Below are 20,874 nucleotides of genomic sequence, written 5' to 3'. Positions count from 1 at the left end.
TCCAATTGACTCAAATGATGTAAATTAGCCTATCAGAAGCTTCTAAAACCATGACATCATTTTCTGGAATTTTCCAATCTGTTTAAAGGCACAGTCAATTTAGTGAATGTAAACGTCTGACTCACTGAAATTGTGATAGAGTGAATTATAAGTGAAATAATCTGTCTGTAAACAATTGTTGGAAAAATGACTTGTGTCATGTAGAAAGTAGATGTCCTAACCGACATGCCAAAACTATAGTTTGTTGACTATCGTTTGTTGACAATTTGTGGAGTGGTTGAAAAACTCATTTTAATGACTCCAACCTAAGTGTACGTAAACTTCCGACTTCAACTGTATTTAAACTAACTGCACTCATATGCACATTTGGCTACATCTGAAAATAGAAACGTCCATTGCAATTGTTAACAAAAATTCAAAACAATTATAATGAATGCAACAGTTGTACAATGGATGAAGATAATCCAACTTTTCAAAAAAATGTAATCAAAGATTGACTGAATTATGGCACATAAAACATTTTACTGTCACAAACAAATAATGAATGATCCGGGATTTCGGTTCAATTTCTTGTAAAATGTCACTTTAGTTTTCTTAGAATGTACTTTCTAATGGTATCAGGTATTTGTTATTATTTTGTGTTAAAATAAAGACTATTATATGTGCCTCATTTGCATAAACACAGTGGGTATATTGCATATCTGAATAGATTAACATAAAGGGTGGAACAGGGATGCAACCACCCAAAACTTGTCTAGGCCTATCTGCGCTCACCGCGCCTCATTAATTACTGTTGTTGTCACATTCTGCCGCATAATTTAACAAGTTTGTCAATTGTAGGATACCCTGATGATTAAAAATCAACACACTTGGCTCTAGACATCGATCTATATATACTTTATACCATTTTTGCAAGATCAGACATAATATCACAATAATCCGTGTTCATTTTCAGAAGTTGCTTTCATTTCAGCACATCTAATTTGTAAACATTTCAACTGTATTCAAGTATAACCTTTTTTCAATTGCACAAACAATAAATACCCATCAAAATAAAGTTATCATTCTTCTCTTTCTTGTGATGTACAGTAAAAGGTCAAAAGTTTGGACACAACTACTCATTCAAGAGTTTTTATTTATTTGTACGTACCGAGATGATGCGTTCTTATAGATGCAATGGAAATACCATGTGTTCCATTGAACCCATTTCAGCCATTGCAAACATTTCTGTGGTTGTAACTTTAAAGGATAAAATGACAGGCACAAGCAAGAGTATGAAAGAGTTGCAGGGATAAAATTTGACAGCAATCAATTTGGGGGCGGCAGGGTAGTGGTTAGAGCGTTGGACTAGTAACCGCAAGATTGCAAGTTCAAACCCCTGAGTTGACAAGGTACAAATCTGTTGTTCTGCCCCTGAACAGGCAGTTAACCCCACTATTTCCTAGGCTGTCATTGAAAATAAGAATTTGTTCTTAACTGACTTGCCTAGTTAAATAAAGATAAGAATTTAGCAAGATTTAAGTGTGACAGGAAATACTGTAAATGGCTGAAAAAGACAGAACCTCAGGTGGGCATACATGTTGCTATGAAATGGCACCCTATTTTTGAGAAGGGCCCATATGGCTCAGGTCAATAGTAGTGTACTTTCTAGGGAATAGCGTGCCATGTTGGATGCCCATCAGGTATTTACATAACTCTGTAGCTGTATAGGAAGATTAGGTTCCAGAGAAGTCTCTAATGTTAAACACATTCTCTTTGCTCTTCAGTGTACACAAGGGTTATCACCAGAGCAGGGGAGATAAAGGAGGTGGAAAGCACACGTTACAAACATGAGTCAAGGTCGAGTCAGACTGGATGGAAAAAGTACACAGCTTTAACCTTTCGAACACCTACTCACCATGCATTTTTTTTTCCTTAGGCTAAACTGGATAAAGTCAGTCCTGTGTTATTATTGAGCCAACTCAGCCAAGGTCGAATCAGACTCAGGTGTTTAGGATGGAAAAAGTACACAGCTTTTTCCTTACAAACACCCACTCACCATGCATTTTTTTCCCCTTAGACTAAACTGGATAGAATTGATAATGGGATATCTTAAAATGGCTCATACTGAAACACAAAGGTAAAAAATAAATTGTGCATGATGAATACACCAAGGCTTTCCTCCTATTCCATCATGGAAATGATAGATATAAAAAAAAGGGTATCTGTCTTTCCTTAATCCCTCCATCCTTATGCAGAGAGAGCCTAATTACAATTCATTCCTAGTAATCACCTCCCTTTGACCCCAACCACAGCCTATGGCCTTCCCCAAGATACATTAATAAAACATGAACTCTTTGCAATAGGCCCTGCATATCATAGACCTGATTTCCTCTTTGCTTTATGGGAAAAACATTCATCATGGGCTGTGGCGTGTCAGGATGTGGGGTCAAATGGGGCTCTAATATATTCATAATGACACAGAAGTATGGAGGAAGAGGATTCCTATTACAATGGTAGCCCATTGATATGAGTTGGATAGAGAAAGGATTGGCGACAGCGATAGCCAAACGTTTCTAAATACATTTACAAAAAAATGATTACAAAATATCATAAATATCAATACACCAAAATGAATTGAAATGTATTTCATTAAAATAGATGTATTTTGTATTTTAAGATACAAATTGCAAGTAGCCCGTTGAACAGCAAGAACATTCTCAGTAACAGTTAACATAAACAACAGCATATCACAGTCATAAAACATGTATCTTAGTTGAATGTACTGACTGTAAGTCTTTCTGGACAAGAGTGTCTGCTAAATGACCAAAATGTACAGATATATACAGTAACAGTCAAAAGTTTGGACACACTTACTCATTCAAGGGTTTTTCTTTATTTCCGACAAATTGGTAGAAAATAGATGGGAGTGAAGACATCAAAGCCATGAAATAACACATATGGAATCATGTAGTAATCCCAAAAAAGTTTTCAACAAATCAAAATATATTTTATATTTGAGATTCTTCAATGTAACCACCCTTTGCCTTTACGACAGCTTTGCACACTATTTGTCACGAATATTACCGAAGGTGACTCCCCTTCTTGTTCGGGTGGCGCTCGACGGTCGTCGTCGCCGGTCTACTAGCTATCGCCGATCCGTTGTTCTGTGTTCCTTTGGTTTTGTCTGATTGGTATCACCTGTTTCTTGTTTGGTTGTTAGGGGAGGGTTATATATAGTTTGTTCAGGCCGCTTCTGTTTCGTGCGGGCTTGTTAGTCTGTTTTGTTGTTTGAGTGTATTTTGTTTGTATCAGGGTTTCACGCTGTCCGTTTATATTTCTGATCATTTGTTTTTCTACTTTTGGTTCATGTTATGTTTCCGGGACATTAAAGCGTGTTTTTTTCCCACATCTTTTGCTCTCTGCGCCTGACTCCACACCTCCTCACTCATTTCTCGTAACACTATTGGCATTCTCTCAACCAGCGTCATGAGATAGTCACCTGGAATGCATTTCAATTAACAGGGGTGCTTGTTAATAGTTAATTTGTGGAATTTATTTCCTTCTTAATGCGTTTGAGCTAATCAGTTGTCTTGTGACAAGGTAGGGGTGTTATACAGAAGATAGCCCTATTTGATAAAAGACCAAGTCCATATTGTGACAAAACAGCTCAAATAAGCAGAGAAATGACAGTCCACCATTACTTTAAGACATGAAGGTCAGTCAATATGGAACATTTCAACAACTTTGAAAGATTCTTCAAGTGCAGTCGCAAAAACCATCAAGTGCTATGATCAAACTGGCTCTTATGAGGACCGCCACAGGAATGGTGGGAGTCACACATGCTCTCATCACACCATAGTGTCACCGGACTTCTGACACCAATGCAGGGTGAAAGGGAGCCACAAAATATGAACTAATTTAATACAAAATATTTCAGAAAAGTATTTTAAAATACAAATTACAACTGCCTGCAATACAGCGGTCAACCTTGAACATCCGGGGTTTTAATGAGATGAGGCAGTCGTTCACACCTGGTTTGTGGTTGTCACTAGTTACCACAGCCACAAAATAAAATAAAACACCTACAGTGCATTCAGAATGTATTCAGACCCCTTCACCTTTTCTACAATTTGTTGCGTTACAGCCTTATTCTAAAATGGATTCAATTGCTTTTCCCCTCATCAATCTACACACAATACCCTATAATGACAAAGCAAAAACAGGTTTTTAGACATTATTGCTAATATATTCAACAAAAAAAACAGAAATATCACATTTCCATTAGTATTCAGACCCTTTAGTCAGTACTTTCTTGAAGCACCTTTGGTAGCGATTACAGCCTTCAGTTTTCTTGGGTATGACGCTACAAGCTTGGCACACCAGTATTTGGGGAGTTTCTCCCATTTTTCTCTGCAGATCCTCTCAAGGTCTGTCAGGTTGAATGGGGAGCGTCGCTGCACAGCTATTTTCAGGTATCTCCAGAGATATTCAATCGGGTTAAAGTCCGGGTTCTGGCTGGGCCACTCAAGGACATTGAGACTTGTCCCGAAGCCACTTCTGCTTTGGTTTTCTGCTCTCTGTACTTTTTTTCGTTCATCTTTCCTTCGTTGCTGACTAGTCTCCCAGTCCCTGCCACTGAAAAACACCCCCAAAGCATGATGCTGGCACCACCATGCTTCACCGTAGGAATGGTATTGGCCAGGTGATGAGTGGTGTCTGGTGTCCTCCAGACATGACGCTTAGCATTCAGGCCAAAGAGTTCAATCTTGGTTTCATTAGACCAGAGAATCTTTTTTCTCAAGTTCTGAGAGTCCTTTAGGTGCCTTTTGGCAAACTTCAAGTCGGCTGTCATGTGCCGACTACTGCGGATTGGCTTTCCTTTGGCTACTCTACCATAAAGTCCTGATTGGTGGAGTGCTGCAGAGTTGGTTGTCTTTCTGAAAGGTTCTCCCATCTCTCACCTCCCTGACCAAGGCCCTTCTCCCCCGATTGCTCAGTTTGGAGTCTATGTGGTTCCAAACTTCTTCCATTAATAATGGTTGGAGGTCACTGTGTTCTTGAGAACTGCAGAAATATGTTGGTACCCTTCCCCAGATCTGTGACTTGACACAATCCTGTCTCTGAGCTCTACGGACAATTCCTTCGACCTCATGGCTTGGTTTTTGCTCTGACATGCACTTCTTCTTCTTCTATGGTATAATGGCGTTCACAACAATTAAATGTCCATTCCTCCACCTACTGAACAGATGGATAAATAAGGATCCCAAAAAGGAAAACATTTGGGTAAAAATAAATACAATATCATACAAACTACCACAAAAGCAATGAACTGAACAAAATCAACCTACATAATTGAAATGAGTTCAGAACACAGGCCAGAAGCCTCCTGTGAGGGCAGAACATTTCCTAGCAACAATAGTCCTTGTCATGCTCTGCCCTGAAGCCTTGGAGCCCCAAAAACTTATTGGCTGCAGATATAATGATATCCAGCCTCTTGGATGTCTTTGACACTTGTGCTGTACAATTAATCGTTGTGAATATAAATGCCACAAAATCCACCTTCACATTGAGTGCATTCAGATCACGCCATTGACTTAAAACACTATCAACTTGTTGCAATGCATCCACCGCCATATCTTTAACACTGTTGCCTCTTGCTCCTTCGACTCTCTTCACTGCCTCCACATCCGCTGCGCATCCCTGATCCTTGACACCTCGTGCTCCTTCACCCTAACAGGTCACTCAAGGATGTCCCCACCACAGTTGCAACACTTTCCATTCACAGATTTTTCAAGATTATACTTCCACCGTCTGCAAACATTTGACACATGACCATATCCTTTACAATTCCCGCACTGTACTGGTTTGGACACAAATGCTCTCACCACATAGCTCACAAATCCAAGCTTCACATATTCAGGTAGTCTCCTCAAATAACAATAATGCTGACAGGCTTTTCTCCTTCCATTTAACATACGGGTCAGACTACATGCACTGACCACTCCTGGGATTTTCTCCTGGGATTTTCTGATTAAGGTACTCATCATCTATATTCAACGAGACTATATTCAATCAATACAATTAACCAAAACAGGGCCGCTTCTAGTTACCTTGCTTGAATCCACCTTTCCCACTGCTTTCTTCACAGACCTCAATATAACAAATGGATTTCCCATATTAATCTCCTTGTCCAAAAACACAGTCCAATAAGAAATGCATTATTGGACCGGTCCTTGTCTTCTACAACAACTTTTGCTTATTTTGTTCCATTCTTTGATTTCGCTATTTTCCATTCATTATTACACACTTCACTTGCCGCACTTTCAAATTCAAGCACAGTCGCCATTTTCTCCCTGTCCACCAGCCTCTGACATGCACTGTCAACTGTGGGACCTTATATAGACAGGTGTGTGCATTTCCAAATCATGTCCAATCAATATCATTTTCCACAGGTGGACTCCAATCAAGTTGTAGAAACAGCTCACGGATGATCAAAGGAAACCGGATGCACCTGATCTCAATTTCAAGTCTCATAGCAAGGGTCTGAGTACTTATGTAAATAAGGTATCTCTGTTTGATTTGTAATACATTTGCTAAATGTTCTAAACCCTGTTTTTACTTTGTCATTACGGGGTATTGTGTGTAGATTGATGAGGGAAACATGTATTTAATCAATTTTAGAATAAGGCTGTAACATAACAAAATGTGGAAAAAGTGAAGGAGTCTGGATTCTTTTTAGAATGGACTGTCTTTCTTCAATTTCTCTCCTTGACATTTCATTTTAAACCTAACTCTAACCTAACCCCTAACCTTAACCACACTGCTAAACGTATGCCTAACCATAACCTGGAATTAAGATCAAAAAGCACATTTTAGTTTTCATGAATTTTTATGATACAGCCAATTTTTACTTTGTAGCTATGGTCACTAGTGACAACCCTGGTGTTCGTTTGGCAAGCCAGAAACCTGGGGTGTATTCATTCCGCCGATTCTGTTGCAAAATGTTTCTTAAATAGAAGCAAATGGAACAAAACGGGGTGGGAGCACCCTGCATTTTGTTCAATAAAATTTTTGTTTTGCTCTGGTTTTGTTTGTTTTTTAAATTGTATTGGTGCCTTCATTTTGCTGGACCCAGGAAGAGTAGCTGCCGGCTTGGCAGGAACTAATGGGGATCCTTAATAAATTCAAATACAAATTTGGTTCTCAAACGGTAAACTGTTTCTGTAATGAATACACCCCTGTTGTATTTTTTCATTTAACCTTTATTTAACCAGGGGAAACCCATTCAGACAAATAACAAATTCTTATTTACAATAGGGGCCTACCCTGGCCAAACCCGGACGATGCTGGGCCAATTGTGCACTGCCCTATGGGACTCCCAATCACGGCCGGATGTGATGTTGCATGGATTCAATACAGGGACTGCAGTGACGCTTCTTGCACTGAGATGCAGTGCATTAGACCACTGCGCCACTCTGGAGCCCCTGTAAACAGGAATTAGGAGGATAGAATTATGGTCAGATTTGCCAAATGGAGGGAGAGGGAGAGCTTTGTTTGCATCTCTGTGTGTGGAGAAAAGGTGGTGTAGAGTTTTTTTCCCTCTCTGACATTCTGGTAAAAATGAGGTCAAATGGATTTAAGTTTGGATGCTTTTAAAGTCCCCGGAAACTAGTAGTGCCGCATCTGTCACGTTCTGACCTTAGTTCCTTTGTTTTTGTCTTTGTTTTAGTATGGTCAGGGCATGAGTTGGGGTGGGCAGTCTATGTTTGTTTTTCTATGTTGGTTTTTGAGTTCGGCCTAGTATGGTTCTCAATCAGAAGCAGCTGTCAATTGTTGTCCTGATTGAGAATTATACTTAGGTAGCCTGGGTTTCACTTTTGGTTTGTGGGTGTTTGTTTCCGTGTGGGTTTTGGGCCACATGGTACTGTTTTGTTTTATTCACATCGTTTATTGTTTTGTTCCAGTGTTCAGTTTGTTTATTAAAAAAAGACATGGACACTTACCACGCTGCACCTTGGTCCTTCTCTCTATCTCCAGACGACATCCGTTACAGCTTCTGGATGAGCATTTTCTTGTTTGCTTATGGCCTTATACATCTCGTTGAGTGCATTCTTAGTGCCAGCATCAGTTTGTGGTGGTAAATAGATGGCTATGAATAATATAGATGAGATCTCTCTTGGTAGATAGTGTGGTCTACAGCTTGTCATGAGATATTCTACCTCAAGCGATCAATACCTTGAGACATCTTTAATATTAGATATCACTCACCAGCAGTTATTGACAAATAGACACACACCTCTGCCCCTTGTCTTACCAGATGTAGCTGCTCTGTCCTGCCGATGCACGGAGAAGCCAGCCAGCTCTATATTATCTGTGTCGTCGTTCAGCCACGCCTCGGTGAAACATAAGATATTACAATTTTTTATTTCCCGTTGGTAGGATAGTGTTAATCGCAGGATCATCAGGTTTGTTTTCCAATGATTGCACATTGGCCAATAATACTGTTGCCCTATTGGACCTCCTGTGTATGACCTTCTGCCTGCCCCTAGACCCAGCTACCTGCCTCCTCCTGTGGTCCTTTGTAATAAACACCTGCTGCGCCCTGGACTTGAAACCAGCTATCTGTCTCTCCTCGTGTTCATTACAGCTGGGTTATTATTTATTTGGACATCACAAATCATAGTCTTACTCTTATCCAGACATCTCACTCTTATACATACTCTCACTAAATCACATCCAATATCATACACATCAACCTACTCAGATTTACCACAGACATAATATCTTGACATTGGCTCACTGTGACATTGGCTCACAGGCAAACAGGCAAGGGAATTAAACAAATAGAGCCTGTTTCATGAATTCTAAACAGACATTTGAAAAATCTTATTTTGACTGTCACAATACCTCTTATGGCAGTAACATTAAAAGCACTAATTATGGTAAATTTAGACTGAGAATAGTATCTAGTTATGGTAAGGTGTGAAATAAGTATAGCCAGTTATAATTGTAACTGCTTAGCGGATTATAAAAAAAGATCAGTCTTTACGTGGCTAAAAGAAAAGGAATATAACATACTGTTTACAGGAAACTAGATCACATCCTTAGATGAAGTTCTGTGGGAAAAGGAATGGGGTGATGAAATCATTTTCTGTCATGGACAAAGGAACTCATAAGATGTGTTATTAATTAACCCAAACATGTACCTGAATGTGCAAATAGTCAGGAATGATTCACAAGGAAGTTGGATCTTTTTTAATATTAAAGTGGATGGAAAAAAGATTTGGCTTATTCATCTATATGGTCCAAATCAGGATGATCCATACTCCTTTGAAAATATTTAGACCAATTTATTGAACTTACAGGCAACCAACGATTAAATCATTATGGTGGGAGTCTATAACAGTGTTAAGTACCTCAATGGACTGTAAAGGAAATCTCTCTACAAACTATCACCATACCCATAAGGAAATTACAAATATTATGGAAACATCAGAAATAGTGAATATTTGGAGACTAAAAATACATGACCTTGTGAGATATACATGTAAGTAACTTAATCAAGCTAGTCGCCTTGACTACCTTCTTGTCTCGATCTCTTGCATCAAAGGTTAAAAAAGTATTAATAGGAGACAGAATGCGATCTGATCTAATTAGCCTTCACACAACTCTTATAGAAATTCCACGTGGATGGGGATATTGAAAATGTAATCATTGTTTACCGGAGGACAATTTATTTTGAACTCAAACAAAATAATTTATCACTGAATTTTTTCCAGTATAATATAGGTTCAGCAAATTCCCTTATTGTTTGGGATACCTTTAAATGCACCTTCAGAGGTCATTCAGTTCAATGTTCATCAATAATAATAAAAATCTATTTATATTTAAAGAGACAAGACTAACAAGGGAAATACATTAACTAATAGTGCAGGTAGATAGAAATATAAATGATACTGCAGAGATACAAAATAAGTTCAAGGAAAAACAAAAAGAACTGGAGGAACTTATTCAAGAATGATCTGATGTAAGCTATTACAAAAATAAAGAATATGGAATATGGAGAAAAATGCACCAAATGAGTTTCCAACACAGGAATGCTACCAAATATAATTTGCAGAAATTCGTTACTGAAGACGGAGTCATCTATGATTCTCCAAATTATATTTTGATAGAGGCTTAATATTTTTAGCAAGATGTTCTCTTTTCTGTCTCATCCTCACCCTTTGAATGACGATTACTGCAAGGCATTCTCTCCAAACAATAAAAACAAAATAGAAAGTTAAATGTACAAAAGGATCAGTGTGAATGCCAAATTACAGAGTAATAACTTTGAGGCAATTAAATCCTTTCAGTATGGAAGCCCCCCAGGCTTGATGATATACCGGTTGTAACGACAGATTTCCTCTTCGTCTGAAGAGGTGTAGCAAGGATCGGACCAAAACGCAGTGTGGTAAGTGTCCATGTTTTAATAGTATAAACTGAACATGACACAATACAAACTAAAATAACAAAGTGAATATAAACGAAACAGTCCCGTGTGGCACTGACACAGGAAACGAACACCCACAAACCAACAGTGAAACCCAGGCTACCTAAATATGGTTCTCAATCAGGGACAACGATAAACAGCTGCCTCTGATTGAGAACCATATGAGGCCAAACATAGAAATGGAAAAACATAGAAAAACACACATAGACTGCCCACCCCAACTCACGCCCAGACCATACTAAACAAAGACAAAACAAAGGAAATAAATGTCAGAACGTGACACCGGTAGAGGTATGTCAAGCCTTTTTTGATATACTCAAAGCTTCATTGTTAGCTTGTTTTATCTACTCAAATAAAATAAAATGTAATTTGTCAAATGCGTTCAATACAACAGTGAAATGCTTACTTACAAGCCCTTAACTAACAATGCAGTTTTCAGAAAAATAAGTTTTAGTAAAAAATAGATAAGTACAAAATTAAAATAATTAAAGTGAAGCAGTAAAATAACAGTAGTGAGGCTATATACAGGGGGTACCGGTACAACATCAATGTGGTTAGGTTAGTCAAGGTAATTGAGGTAATTGAGGTAATATGTACATGTTGGTAGAGTTAACATGACTATGCATAGATAATAAACAGAGAGTAGCAGCAGCGTAAAAGATGGGGACAATGCAAGTAGTCTGGGTAGCCATTTGTTTAGCTGTTCAGGAGTCTTATGGCTTGGGGGTAGAAGCTGTAAAGAAGCTTTTTGGACCTAGAGTTGGCACTCCGGTACCGCTTGCAGTCTATGACTAGGGTGGCTGGAGTCTTGACAATTTTTAGGGCCTTCCTCCTATAGAAATGGTAATCTGTCAGGTACTCAGCAGGAAGGTCTGATTTCATCATTATTGAAACACGACACAGAGGGCAAATATAAAGATCCAGTCTATCTAAAAAAAAATGGAGGCCTCCTTCACTTCAATGTTGTGATGCAAAAATACTAGTGAAATGCATTAAAAAGGTTTTCCCAGGTATTGTTCATCCTGATCAGACAGGTTTGTTACATGCATGATACATTGGATATAATATACGACAACTACTAGAAATAATAGAACAACATGAAACATCTAAGAAGCTAGGCCTGGTATTTATAGCATATTTTTAAAAGGCCTTTGATAAAGTAAGACTGGATTTTATTTATAAATGCCTGGATCTTTTCATTTTCGGTGATTCTATTATGAGATGGGTAAAAGCAATGTATAGCAACCCCAGGTGTAAAATAGTATTCTCAGAGTGTTTTGAATTGTCAAGAGGAGTTAAACAAGGGTGTCCGCTGTCAGCATATCTGTTATTTATGACCAGCAAAATGCTAGTTATTAAAATCAGATCAAATAACAACTGTAGGGGATTAGAAATCCAAGGCTTAAAAACAAAGATGTCCATGTATGCCGATGACTTAAGTTTTCTATTAAGTCCGCAAGCCATATCCCTGCAATGTGTCATTGAAGACTTAGGTAACTTTTCTTGACACTCTGGACTAAAACCTGATATTACATATTGTATCGTTTAAAAAATCCAACTTTTAAATGACACTGCAGTTTACCTATAAAATTGACTGACGGTGAAGTAGACATACTTGGTATGTGAGCTCTGAACAATGAATTTCAATAGAAAATGTGTAAAAATAGACAAGATCCTGCAACCATGGAGAGGTAAGAAACAGTCTATTTATGGAAAAATTGCACTGATTAACACCTTAGTCGTATTTCAGTTTAGTCACTTATGGTGCTGCCTACTCCTGATGATTATTTTTCAAATCATATGAGCAAATGTTTTTCTGTTTTATCTGGGATGCTAAACCATTCAAGATAAAGCGTTCCTATCTATATAATGCATATGAACTTGGCGGGTTGAGATTATTTGCTATAAAAGCATTACACCTCTCTCTGAAAGCTTCACTTATCCAACTTGTTTTATAATGTTTATGTCCAATGGCTGATGAGCACCGATACGTTTTATATGTAATTTATTTTCATAATAAGGATTTGCCAGTAGATTGTTTAAGTGATTCATGATGATGACTGTTAGCTTGCTAGAGAAGATTTTGAAAGTATGTCCAATCAAAGCTAGTGATTTTTTATTTATTTTTTTGCGCCTTTTTGGATGGGCACTTCTAATGTAACTCTATGGTAGCACTTGAATATTCGAGCTCTAGTCTTTTGCAGTGACCTAGTGTCCCCATGAGTGACAGAACACTGAGCCAATCACAGCGCAACTGGAGAACATTACCCACCCCTATGCTCCATATTTTCCTCTGGCTGCCCCACCACCAAAGAAAATGCTGAGCTAGGCTGAAACACCTGCATTTTGGAGCTGCCTTACTCAAGAAAGCAAAAAATAGTACGTTTTTATTGGTCTTTTTTAACTCAATTATTATTTTTATGAACTGACACGTATCAAAAGCGCAATGTACTGCATCATGGGAAAGTTGTGATTGACTGACTGATCTACAAACAATAATGAGTCGTTATTTATGATGCAAGGTGATTTGTTGTTTGCAGTCGTTTTGATGCTCTCGAACACGACCAATAGCTCTTTGCTGGACAGCGCAAACTGGTACCTAGACTTTGTGTTGCACTTTGAAACCCACACCAACCGTTACATATAGCACCACCCACCAGGTGAAATGCTGTGAAAAGATGGGCATGGTTGAGTGGTAAGCCTGAAGCAGAAGAAAGTCGAGGAGTGAAGTCGGGGGAGGTGCAGCTACTATAGCCAAAGGTCAGATACTGATGTGGTTTTCCAACAGGAAGGCTCAGTGCAACATGGTAGTGTTTCCATTGTTTACAAAAGTTTTTATTTGTAATGTTTAAATAAACATGTCTACAACCCCATATCACACACTCACAAACTGTAAATATATGTGTGTACATTGTACTAACAATTTGGGAGAGAGAGAGCCTCAAATGACTACAACATAAAGCTAGTTCGCTAAACAGTGCATTATTTCTGGCAATGTTCAGCAAGTTTAGTTACGAAGACTTTGCATCCCGTTTCAGTCACGTCTTTGGTCCCGTTCGTGTGGGTCAAACTTCATGACCTTTGATCACATGCAATCGACATGTATGTGCATATTGGATGTGTTGGTTGACATGTAGACGCACTTTGGACAATTTTATCCGAATTATGCAACACATTGAAAGGCGGTGACCAACGATGGTTGGTGGACAAGTTCTGGCCTGGTTTAGATCTTATCTGTCCAAAAAATATCAGTTTGTCTCTGTGGATGGTTTGTCCTCTGACAAATCAACTGTACATTTCGGTGTTCCTCAAGGCTCCGTTTTAGGACCACTATTGTTTTCACAATATATTTTACCTCTTGGTGATGTCATTCGGAAACATAATGTTAACTTTCACTGCTATGCGGATGATACACAGCTGTACATTTGGGTGAAACATGGTGAAGCACCAAAATTGCCCTCCTGTGTTTCAGACATGATGCAGTGGATGGCTGAAAATGTTCTACTTTTAAACTCGGACAAAACAGAGATGCTGGTTCTAGGTCCCAAGAAAAAGAGAGATCTTCTGTTGAATCTGACAATTAATCTTGATCGTTGTACAGTCGTCTCAAATAAAACTGTGAAGGACCTCAGCGTTACTCTGGACCCTGATCTCTCTTTTGACAAACATATCAAGACTGTTTCAAAGACGGCGTTTTTCCATCTACGTAACATTCCAAAAATCAGAAACTTTCTGTCAAAAATGATGCAGAAAAATTCATCCATGCTTTTGTCACTTAGGTTAGACTACTGCAATGCTCTACTTTCCGGCTACCCGGATAAAGCACCAAATAAACTTCAGTAAAATAAACCAAATAAGCACCAAATAAACTTCAACTAGAATCTTGACTAGAACCCAAAAATGTTGTCATATTACTCTAGTGCTAGCCTCTCTACACTGGCTTCCTGTTAGGGCTAGGGCTGATTTCAAGATTTTACTGCTAACCTACAAAGCATTACATGGGCTTGCTCCTACCTATCTTCCCGATTTGGTCCTGCCGTCCAATAATAATCAGGCAGAACAGTTGAAACTGGAGCAGCAGCACGGCCAGGTGGACTGGGGACAGCAAGGAGTCATCATGTCAGGTAGTCCTGTGGCATGGTCCTAGGGCTCAGGTCCTCCGAGAGAGAGAGAGAAAGAAAGAGAAAAAGAGAGAATTAGAGAGAGCACACTTAAATTCACACAGGACACCGAATAGGACAGGAGAAGTACTCCAGATATAACAAACTGACCCTAGCCCCCCGACACATAAACTACTGCAGCATAAATACTGGAGGCTGAGACAGGAGGGGTCAGGAGACACTGTGGCCCCATTCGAGGACACCCCCGGACAGGGCCAAACAGGAAGGATATAACCCCACCCACTTTGCCAAAGCACAGCCTCCACACCACTAGAGGGATTTCTTCAACCACCAACTTACCATCCTGAGACAAGGCCGAGTATAGCCCACAAAGATCTCTGCCACGGCACAACACAACACATTTGAACATCTTGGCCATGTTCTGTTATAATCTCCATCCGGCACAGCCAGAAAAGGACTGGCCACCCCTCATAGCCTGGTTCCTCTCTAGGTTTCTTCCTAGGTCCTGGCCTTTCTAGGGAGTTTTTCCTAGCCACCGTGCTTCTACAACTGCATTGCTTGCTGTTTGGGGTTTTATGCTTGGTTTCTGTACAGCACTTTGTGACATCAGCTGATGTATGAAGGGCTTTATAAATACATTTGATTGATTGATTGGTGGTCCCCTCGAACGCGCCCATTGCGTCCCAGAGGAAATGGGAAAGGGCGTCTCGGAATTCCCACCACGTGCGCTCAAATCACCCTTTTACGATAATGAGCATTTGATTGGTCCAAATCGAAAACATGGTAATTGTATAAACCATCTCATTGGTGAAGTCCTCCAGGTCCCTAGAGAATACAGCGCAAAGCCTCCAGACAAGAGATCATTGAGCGTCTCATACTATGAGAAAGTAGTACGTGTATACATATCATTATATCTGAGAAATTACACAATAGTTATTTTTATATTGTATAAATCATCCTATTAATTCCTCTATCTCTACATTTCAATTAATCATTGCCGGGTATAACGACAAATTCCAGGAAAATACCGAGTAGTCTTTCGGGGCGGAGGGATACAACCATCCTCCACTCGTTAAAAAACATTGGCGTTATAGAAAAGGTAGGGAAAGACCGTGACAAAGCTCAGACAGCAAATACATTCCGTAATATCGACAGTCTTTTGGACTTCTTACCATATTTTGCGATTGCTACTAGATAATAGTTAACCGCTCTGCAAGTGTACTGTTTTCAGTACTTCAAGAAAACTGGCATCTTCAAAGTGCATGAATTAAGATACAGGATTCTCGTTGTACGCAGCGTTTCTAATCTGGAAAAGGACGATGCGGCATTTTATTTGAGACATCGACGGGGCGGGTGGAGTTGGCACACTGGATTTATTAGCTAGCCGCTACCAGCGCTAACCTTTTCAATCATATTTACATAGGATTGGATCAGAATCTACCTTTTCAGATAAACACGAATTTAGTTAAGTCTTCCGTTCGAATATGTTGTTGTCAAAGTTTGGCTCATTCTCGCACATTTGCCACCCTTCGAGCATGGACCATTTACCGGTGAAAATACAGCTCCAGCCAGGTATGATTCGAACCCGCTGTCATCGTGCTTTACATAGCCGGAAAAGATGGACTGTTTATTGAACTAGATTTGTTAGTCATTCATGCTTCCAATAATGAAATAATAATTGTATTTGACTAACTCTAAAATCCTTGCATGGGACTATTTTTAAATGGCTTCGTACTGTCCATATGCACGCCAACTGTGATTAACATAGCTAACGTTAGCTAGGTAACTATACCTGTCTGTGTCTGGAAAAGCTAACGTGAGTCAACAGCTGCGACTCGATTGCTTATCTTGCGCTGTGCAAGAGGAGACTATCGTGTATGCTTATCTGCTCTGAATTTGATGTTTCGCCAGTTAAAGTGGAAAAGGAGCCGTTCGAAAAGGTCTACACTGTGGGATCCGTGCTGGGCAGCGGTGGATTCGGCACAGTCTACGCTGGTAGTCGGCTCTCGGATGACGCACTGGTAAGCATAGGAGCGCTTTGATCTCGGCACATGGCGCCATCAAGGCATCTGTTATTTACTAATTTACTTCGTTGTATCTAATGTGTATTTGTTTTCTCTCTCCCGAAATTAGGTCGCAGTGAAACATGTGCCGAAGGAGCGGGTGACCGAATGGGGAACTATTGTAAGTATCACCACTCCGGTTTGTTTAGGTTTTTCACCCATGTCAGTTGTTTTTTGGTAATTGAATCGATTCTAGGTCACTCAACTCATTTGTGATTAATATTTTCTTACAGAATGGTGTGATGGTGCCTTTGGAGATTATTTTATTGAAGAAAGTCAGTTCGTCGTTTCGGGGGGTTATAAAACTCCTGGATTGGTATGAGCGACCAGACGGCTGGTTGATTGTTATGGAACGACCGGAGCTGGTCAAGGATCTTTTCGATTTCATAACGGAGAAGGGCGCCTTGGATGAGGAGACGGCAAGGGGATTTTTCCGTCAGGTTTTGGAGGCTGTCCGCCACTGCTACAGCAGCGGGGTAGTTCACAGAGATATCAAAGATGAAAATCTGCTGGTAGACCTACGCACTGGGGAGCTCACGCTTATTGACTTTGGTTCAGGGGCGATTCTCAAGGACACGGTCTACACTGACTTTGACGGTATGTACTCTACCCTTACTCAATGCGTTGCCAGCAGTGGCACCGTTGTATTTTCTGGGTTTGTTGTGTTTTTGAAGGTGCGTTAGTCTGTACTGACCCATGACTTGCTTTCAACTATATTTGTTTGTTTTTAGATACTTACTCGCCTTATTAGATCATCTGATATAACCCCCCCCCCCCCCCCCTTGTGTCCACACGACGCTGTGACGCAGTGGTTTGTTTTTGGTACCTCATAGTTTCCCTCGGTTGGTGACGACCGATCAGCCGATCCTTGTTCATTTTGATTCTCCCTATGTAGTTCATTTAAAGTACCTTTATAAATGTCATATTAGTCAATTTAACACATTAGTGTGGTAAAATAGGTTATTGTTATATGTTGATAATTGTCTTATGTTAAGAAACGCTAATTTCAAAGCCTTTAGGTAATGGCAATTGGGCCAGCTGCCACGTAACATCTGTTTGTTGTGAAACCTGAGCTTGGGCTGATTCATGTCACGTGATGGCTCACATTGCGCACTCGAGTTTTTGTTTGGTATCCAAGTTACTCATGTCTGGAGGGAGGGGAGTGAGGCGGGTCACCCAGTTTCATAGAGATTTGTTGTGGAAAAGAAAAAGCCATTATAACACCAGTATGACATCCTTGTTTTAGATGGGATTACACTTGCCTTGTTCGCCCTTTATAGAGACATTGTCTGACTATTTTTAAATATCCATCATTTATAATCTTTCCAAATCATACAGGTTTGCAATATAGGCCAATTTATATTATTATTGTCACATGAAATGTCCCAAATAAACTGTTCTGGTGCTATTACAGAAGTCAAGGAGTCACTAATCAGCCCTTTCTTCTCCAGGTACAAGAGTTTATAGTCCGCCAGAGTGGATCCGCTTCCATAGATACCACGGGCGCTCAGCTACGGTGTGGTCGCTAGGGGTGCTGCTGTATGACATGGTCTGTGGAGACATCCCCTTTGAGCAAGATGAGGAAATTCTCCAGGGGAGGCTGTACTTCAGGAGGAGAGTGTCTAATGGTGTGCGCTACCTCCAATATACAACCTACAATCATAACACATTTCTAGTCTTAAAACCTATTTCTTAACACTATTTTCTACTTCATTTCTTCCTGCCTGTGTGTTCCTATAACCCTCTATCTCCCTCTTGTCCCATAAAATACTAATCCATGTTTTCCCCTTTTCTCTCCCTCCTTCCAGAGTGCCAGCAGCTGATCAAGTTGTGCCTGTCGTTACGGCCCTCAGACAGGCCTACTCTAGAACAGATCCTTGACCACCCGTGGATGCGCTTGGCTGGGGAAGTGTCGATGTCCAAGCCTGAGGATGGGGACATCCGGCTGAGGACCATCGACACGGACACATCTAGCACAAGCTCCAGCAAGGAGAGCCTATGAAAGAAGGAAGAGGGGATGAGAGGAGAAAAGGAGTGAATGGACATGAGGGGATGTGGGGGGGGGGGTTTAACTGGACTTAAAAGGGCTCTGGTCCTTATGCCCCACCATGGCTTGGGCTGGCAGAATTATTTTTGGTTTCCTTTTGTAGGGAATTATTATAATTTATTACGGTTTGTTCTTCCTTATCTTTTATTTTTTATAACTCATGAATTGTTTCCAAATGTGGAACATTTGCTGTTTGGGCGGTCTTTACCAGTGACTATTTATTTAGTACTTTATTATTTTCTAATTTGTTATAACAAGGCTGATTTATGCATCTGGTTTAAAGCCCCTTATTCAGACATAGCTGCTCTCATAGAGCTTGGAGAATGCTTTATATTTAAATGTTTTTGATTTGGAGTGCCTTTTTGAAAGCTGCTTCTCGGGGGCTTTTGTCATAACTTTTTGTTATAACCCTTTTGGGCTGGTTTGTTTGTACGTATCCCACCCTGTCATGATGGAGATTAGTTGTCTTCCTCCATAACAGTGTGGTAAACTACACCACCCAGCATTCTTAGGGATCATAAAATAGGGGTTGAAGGCGGGAGTTGACTGTTGACCATGTAATACTTGAAATGCAACTCACTCACACTGCGCCCCCTTACTAAGCTGCTCACTCATACTACAGCCTCGAGTTGTTTGGATTTCTCAAAATTGGATCCTTTCATTTCTGAATGTGTATTAAAACTACATTATCTGTGTGTTTAGCCCCTTGGAAATGTATTTTAATTGAATGTTTTCCCCATTTCCCCCCCCCCCCCCCCCCCCCCATCTCACTACTGGCACTACATTGCTCTTGCCCTGGACTGGTGTATCATGGCTTAAGTGTGAAATGCACAATCAATGCAATATTCATGGTCTCAGTTATGTCTTTCACAATACAAATATTGTGCAGTTTCCCCCCCCCACCCCCGTGCTTTTAATTTATACAGAATGTGTAGACATTCCACACTCTTGGCTCATATTTATTGTAGATGTTTAAGAGAAGGTGAGAAATCCCAGAATTTGCATATCTTTACATGGCCTTTTGTTTTGCATTCCTGTAATGATATTTTTACACTTCAACATAAAACATTTTTTTTTATTGTGGATGGATGCACTGAAGTTGTCGAAAGGGAATAAAACAAGGTTTACTTAAATTTGGAAGAGCGATGAATGTGATTGAACTCCTTTTTATAGTCCTGTAAGTAATGTTGGATTGACTTAATCTAAAAGTACATCTGCTTTTTGGGGTACATTATACTTGTGCTGTCTCCATGCATTAAACTCCATGGATACACATGGCTATTGGGTTGGATAAAGCTATTCTAGTTAGTGACTATGATGAATCTGTGGCTTGCCTGGTGTTAGATATTCTCTTTCAGTTTAGCTGTATGACATGAATGATAGAGATCTGGTGATGCAATTTTTTTTTTATACAAACATTTCAATTAAATCCCTTTGTACATAAATCATACTTGTGTTGTCTTACTGACCTACTGGTAAAAATTCCTCATACAGTCATTGATGAAACTATATACCAAACATTGTTAGATGCAAACATCCTTACCCATTTATCTATAGACAGTCAGAACAGCCTCAATTTGTCGGACATGGACTCTACAAGGTGTCAAGCATTCCACAGGGATGCTGGCCCATGTTTGTATTTCTATTTATTATGGATCCCCAGCAGCTACTCTTCCTGGGGTCCAGCAACATAAGACTTACATAGTTTAAAATACTACATTTCATAACACCTACCCCAACACATTCATTGTGTGCCCTCAGGCCACCACTCAACCACCACATATTTACAATACAACATCCAGGTGCCTGTGTGTGTCTTCTCAGTCCCCGCTCTTCCATAAGGTGTATTTTTATGTTTTTTTCAATCCGATTCTACTGCTTGCATGAGTTACCTGATGTGGAATAGAGTTCCATGTAGCTGTGGCTTTGTATTGTACTGTGCACCTCCCATTGTCTGACTCCAATGCTTCCCACAGTTGTGTCAAGTTGGCTGGATGTCCTTTTGGTGGTGGACCATTGATACACACAGGAAACTTGAGCGTGAAAAACCCAGCAGCGGTGCAGTTCTCGACACAAACCGGTACGCATAGCACCTACTACCATACCCATTTCGTAGGCACTTAAATCTTTTGTCTGGTCCATTCACTCTCTGAATGGCACACATACACA

The 20,874-nt window shown here is 39.9% G+C and overlaps 1 protein-coding gene across 1 annotated transcript; it reads left to right on the top strand.

Annotated features, from left to right (window-relative positions):
- Positions 1–15,474: 15,474 nt before the first annotated feature.
- Positions 15,475–20,151, top strand: LOC109864397 (serine/threonine-protein kinase pim-3). The gene is made up of 6 exons (XM_020452160.2): positions 15,475–16,167; positions 16,507–16,616; positions 16,729–16,779; positions 16,892–17,255; positions 18,110–18,286; positions 18,467–20,151. Exons 1-6 carry the CDS (start codon positions 16,080–16,082, stop codon positions 18,658–18,660), a joined length of 984 nt encoding a protein of 327 aa, XP_020307749.1. The 5' UTR covers positions 15,475–16,079; the 3' UTR covers positions 18,661–20,151.
- The last annotated feature ends 723 nt before the right edge of the window (positions 20,152–20,874 follow it).

Source organism: Oncorhynchus kisutch, linkage group LG19 (assembly GCF_002021735.2).
Source record: "Oncorhynchus kisutch isolate 150728-3 linkage group LG19, Okis_V2, whole genome shotgun sequence".
In the NCBI taxonomy this organism is placed as follows: Eukaryota; Metazoa; Chordata; class Actinopteri; order Salmoniformes; family Salmonidae; genus Oncorhynchus; species Oncorhynchus kisutch.
This window is presented reverse-complemented; position numbering and strand designations above follow the sequence as displayed.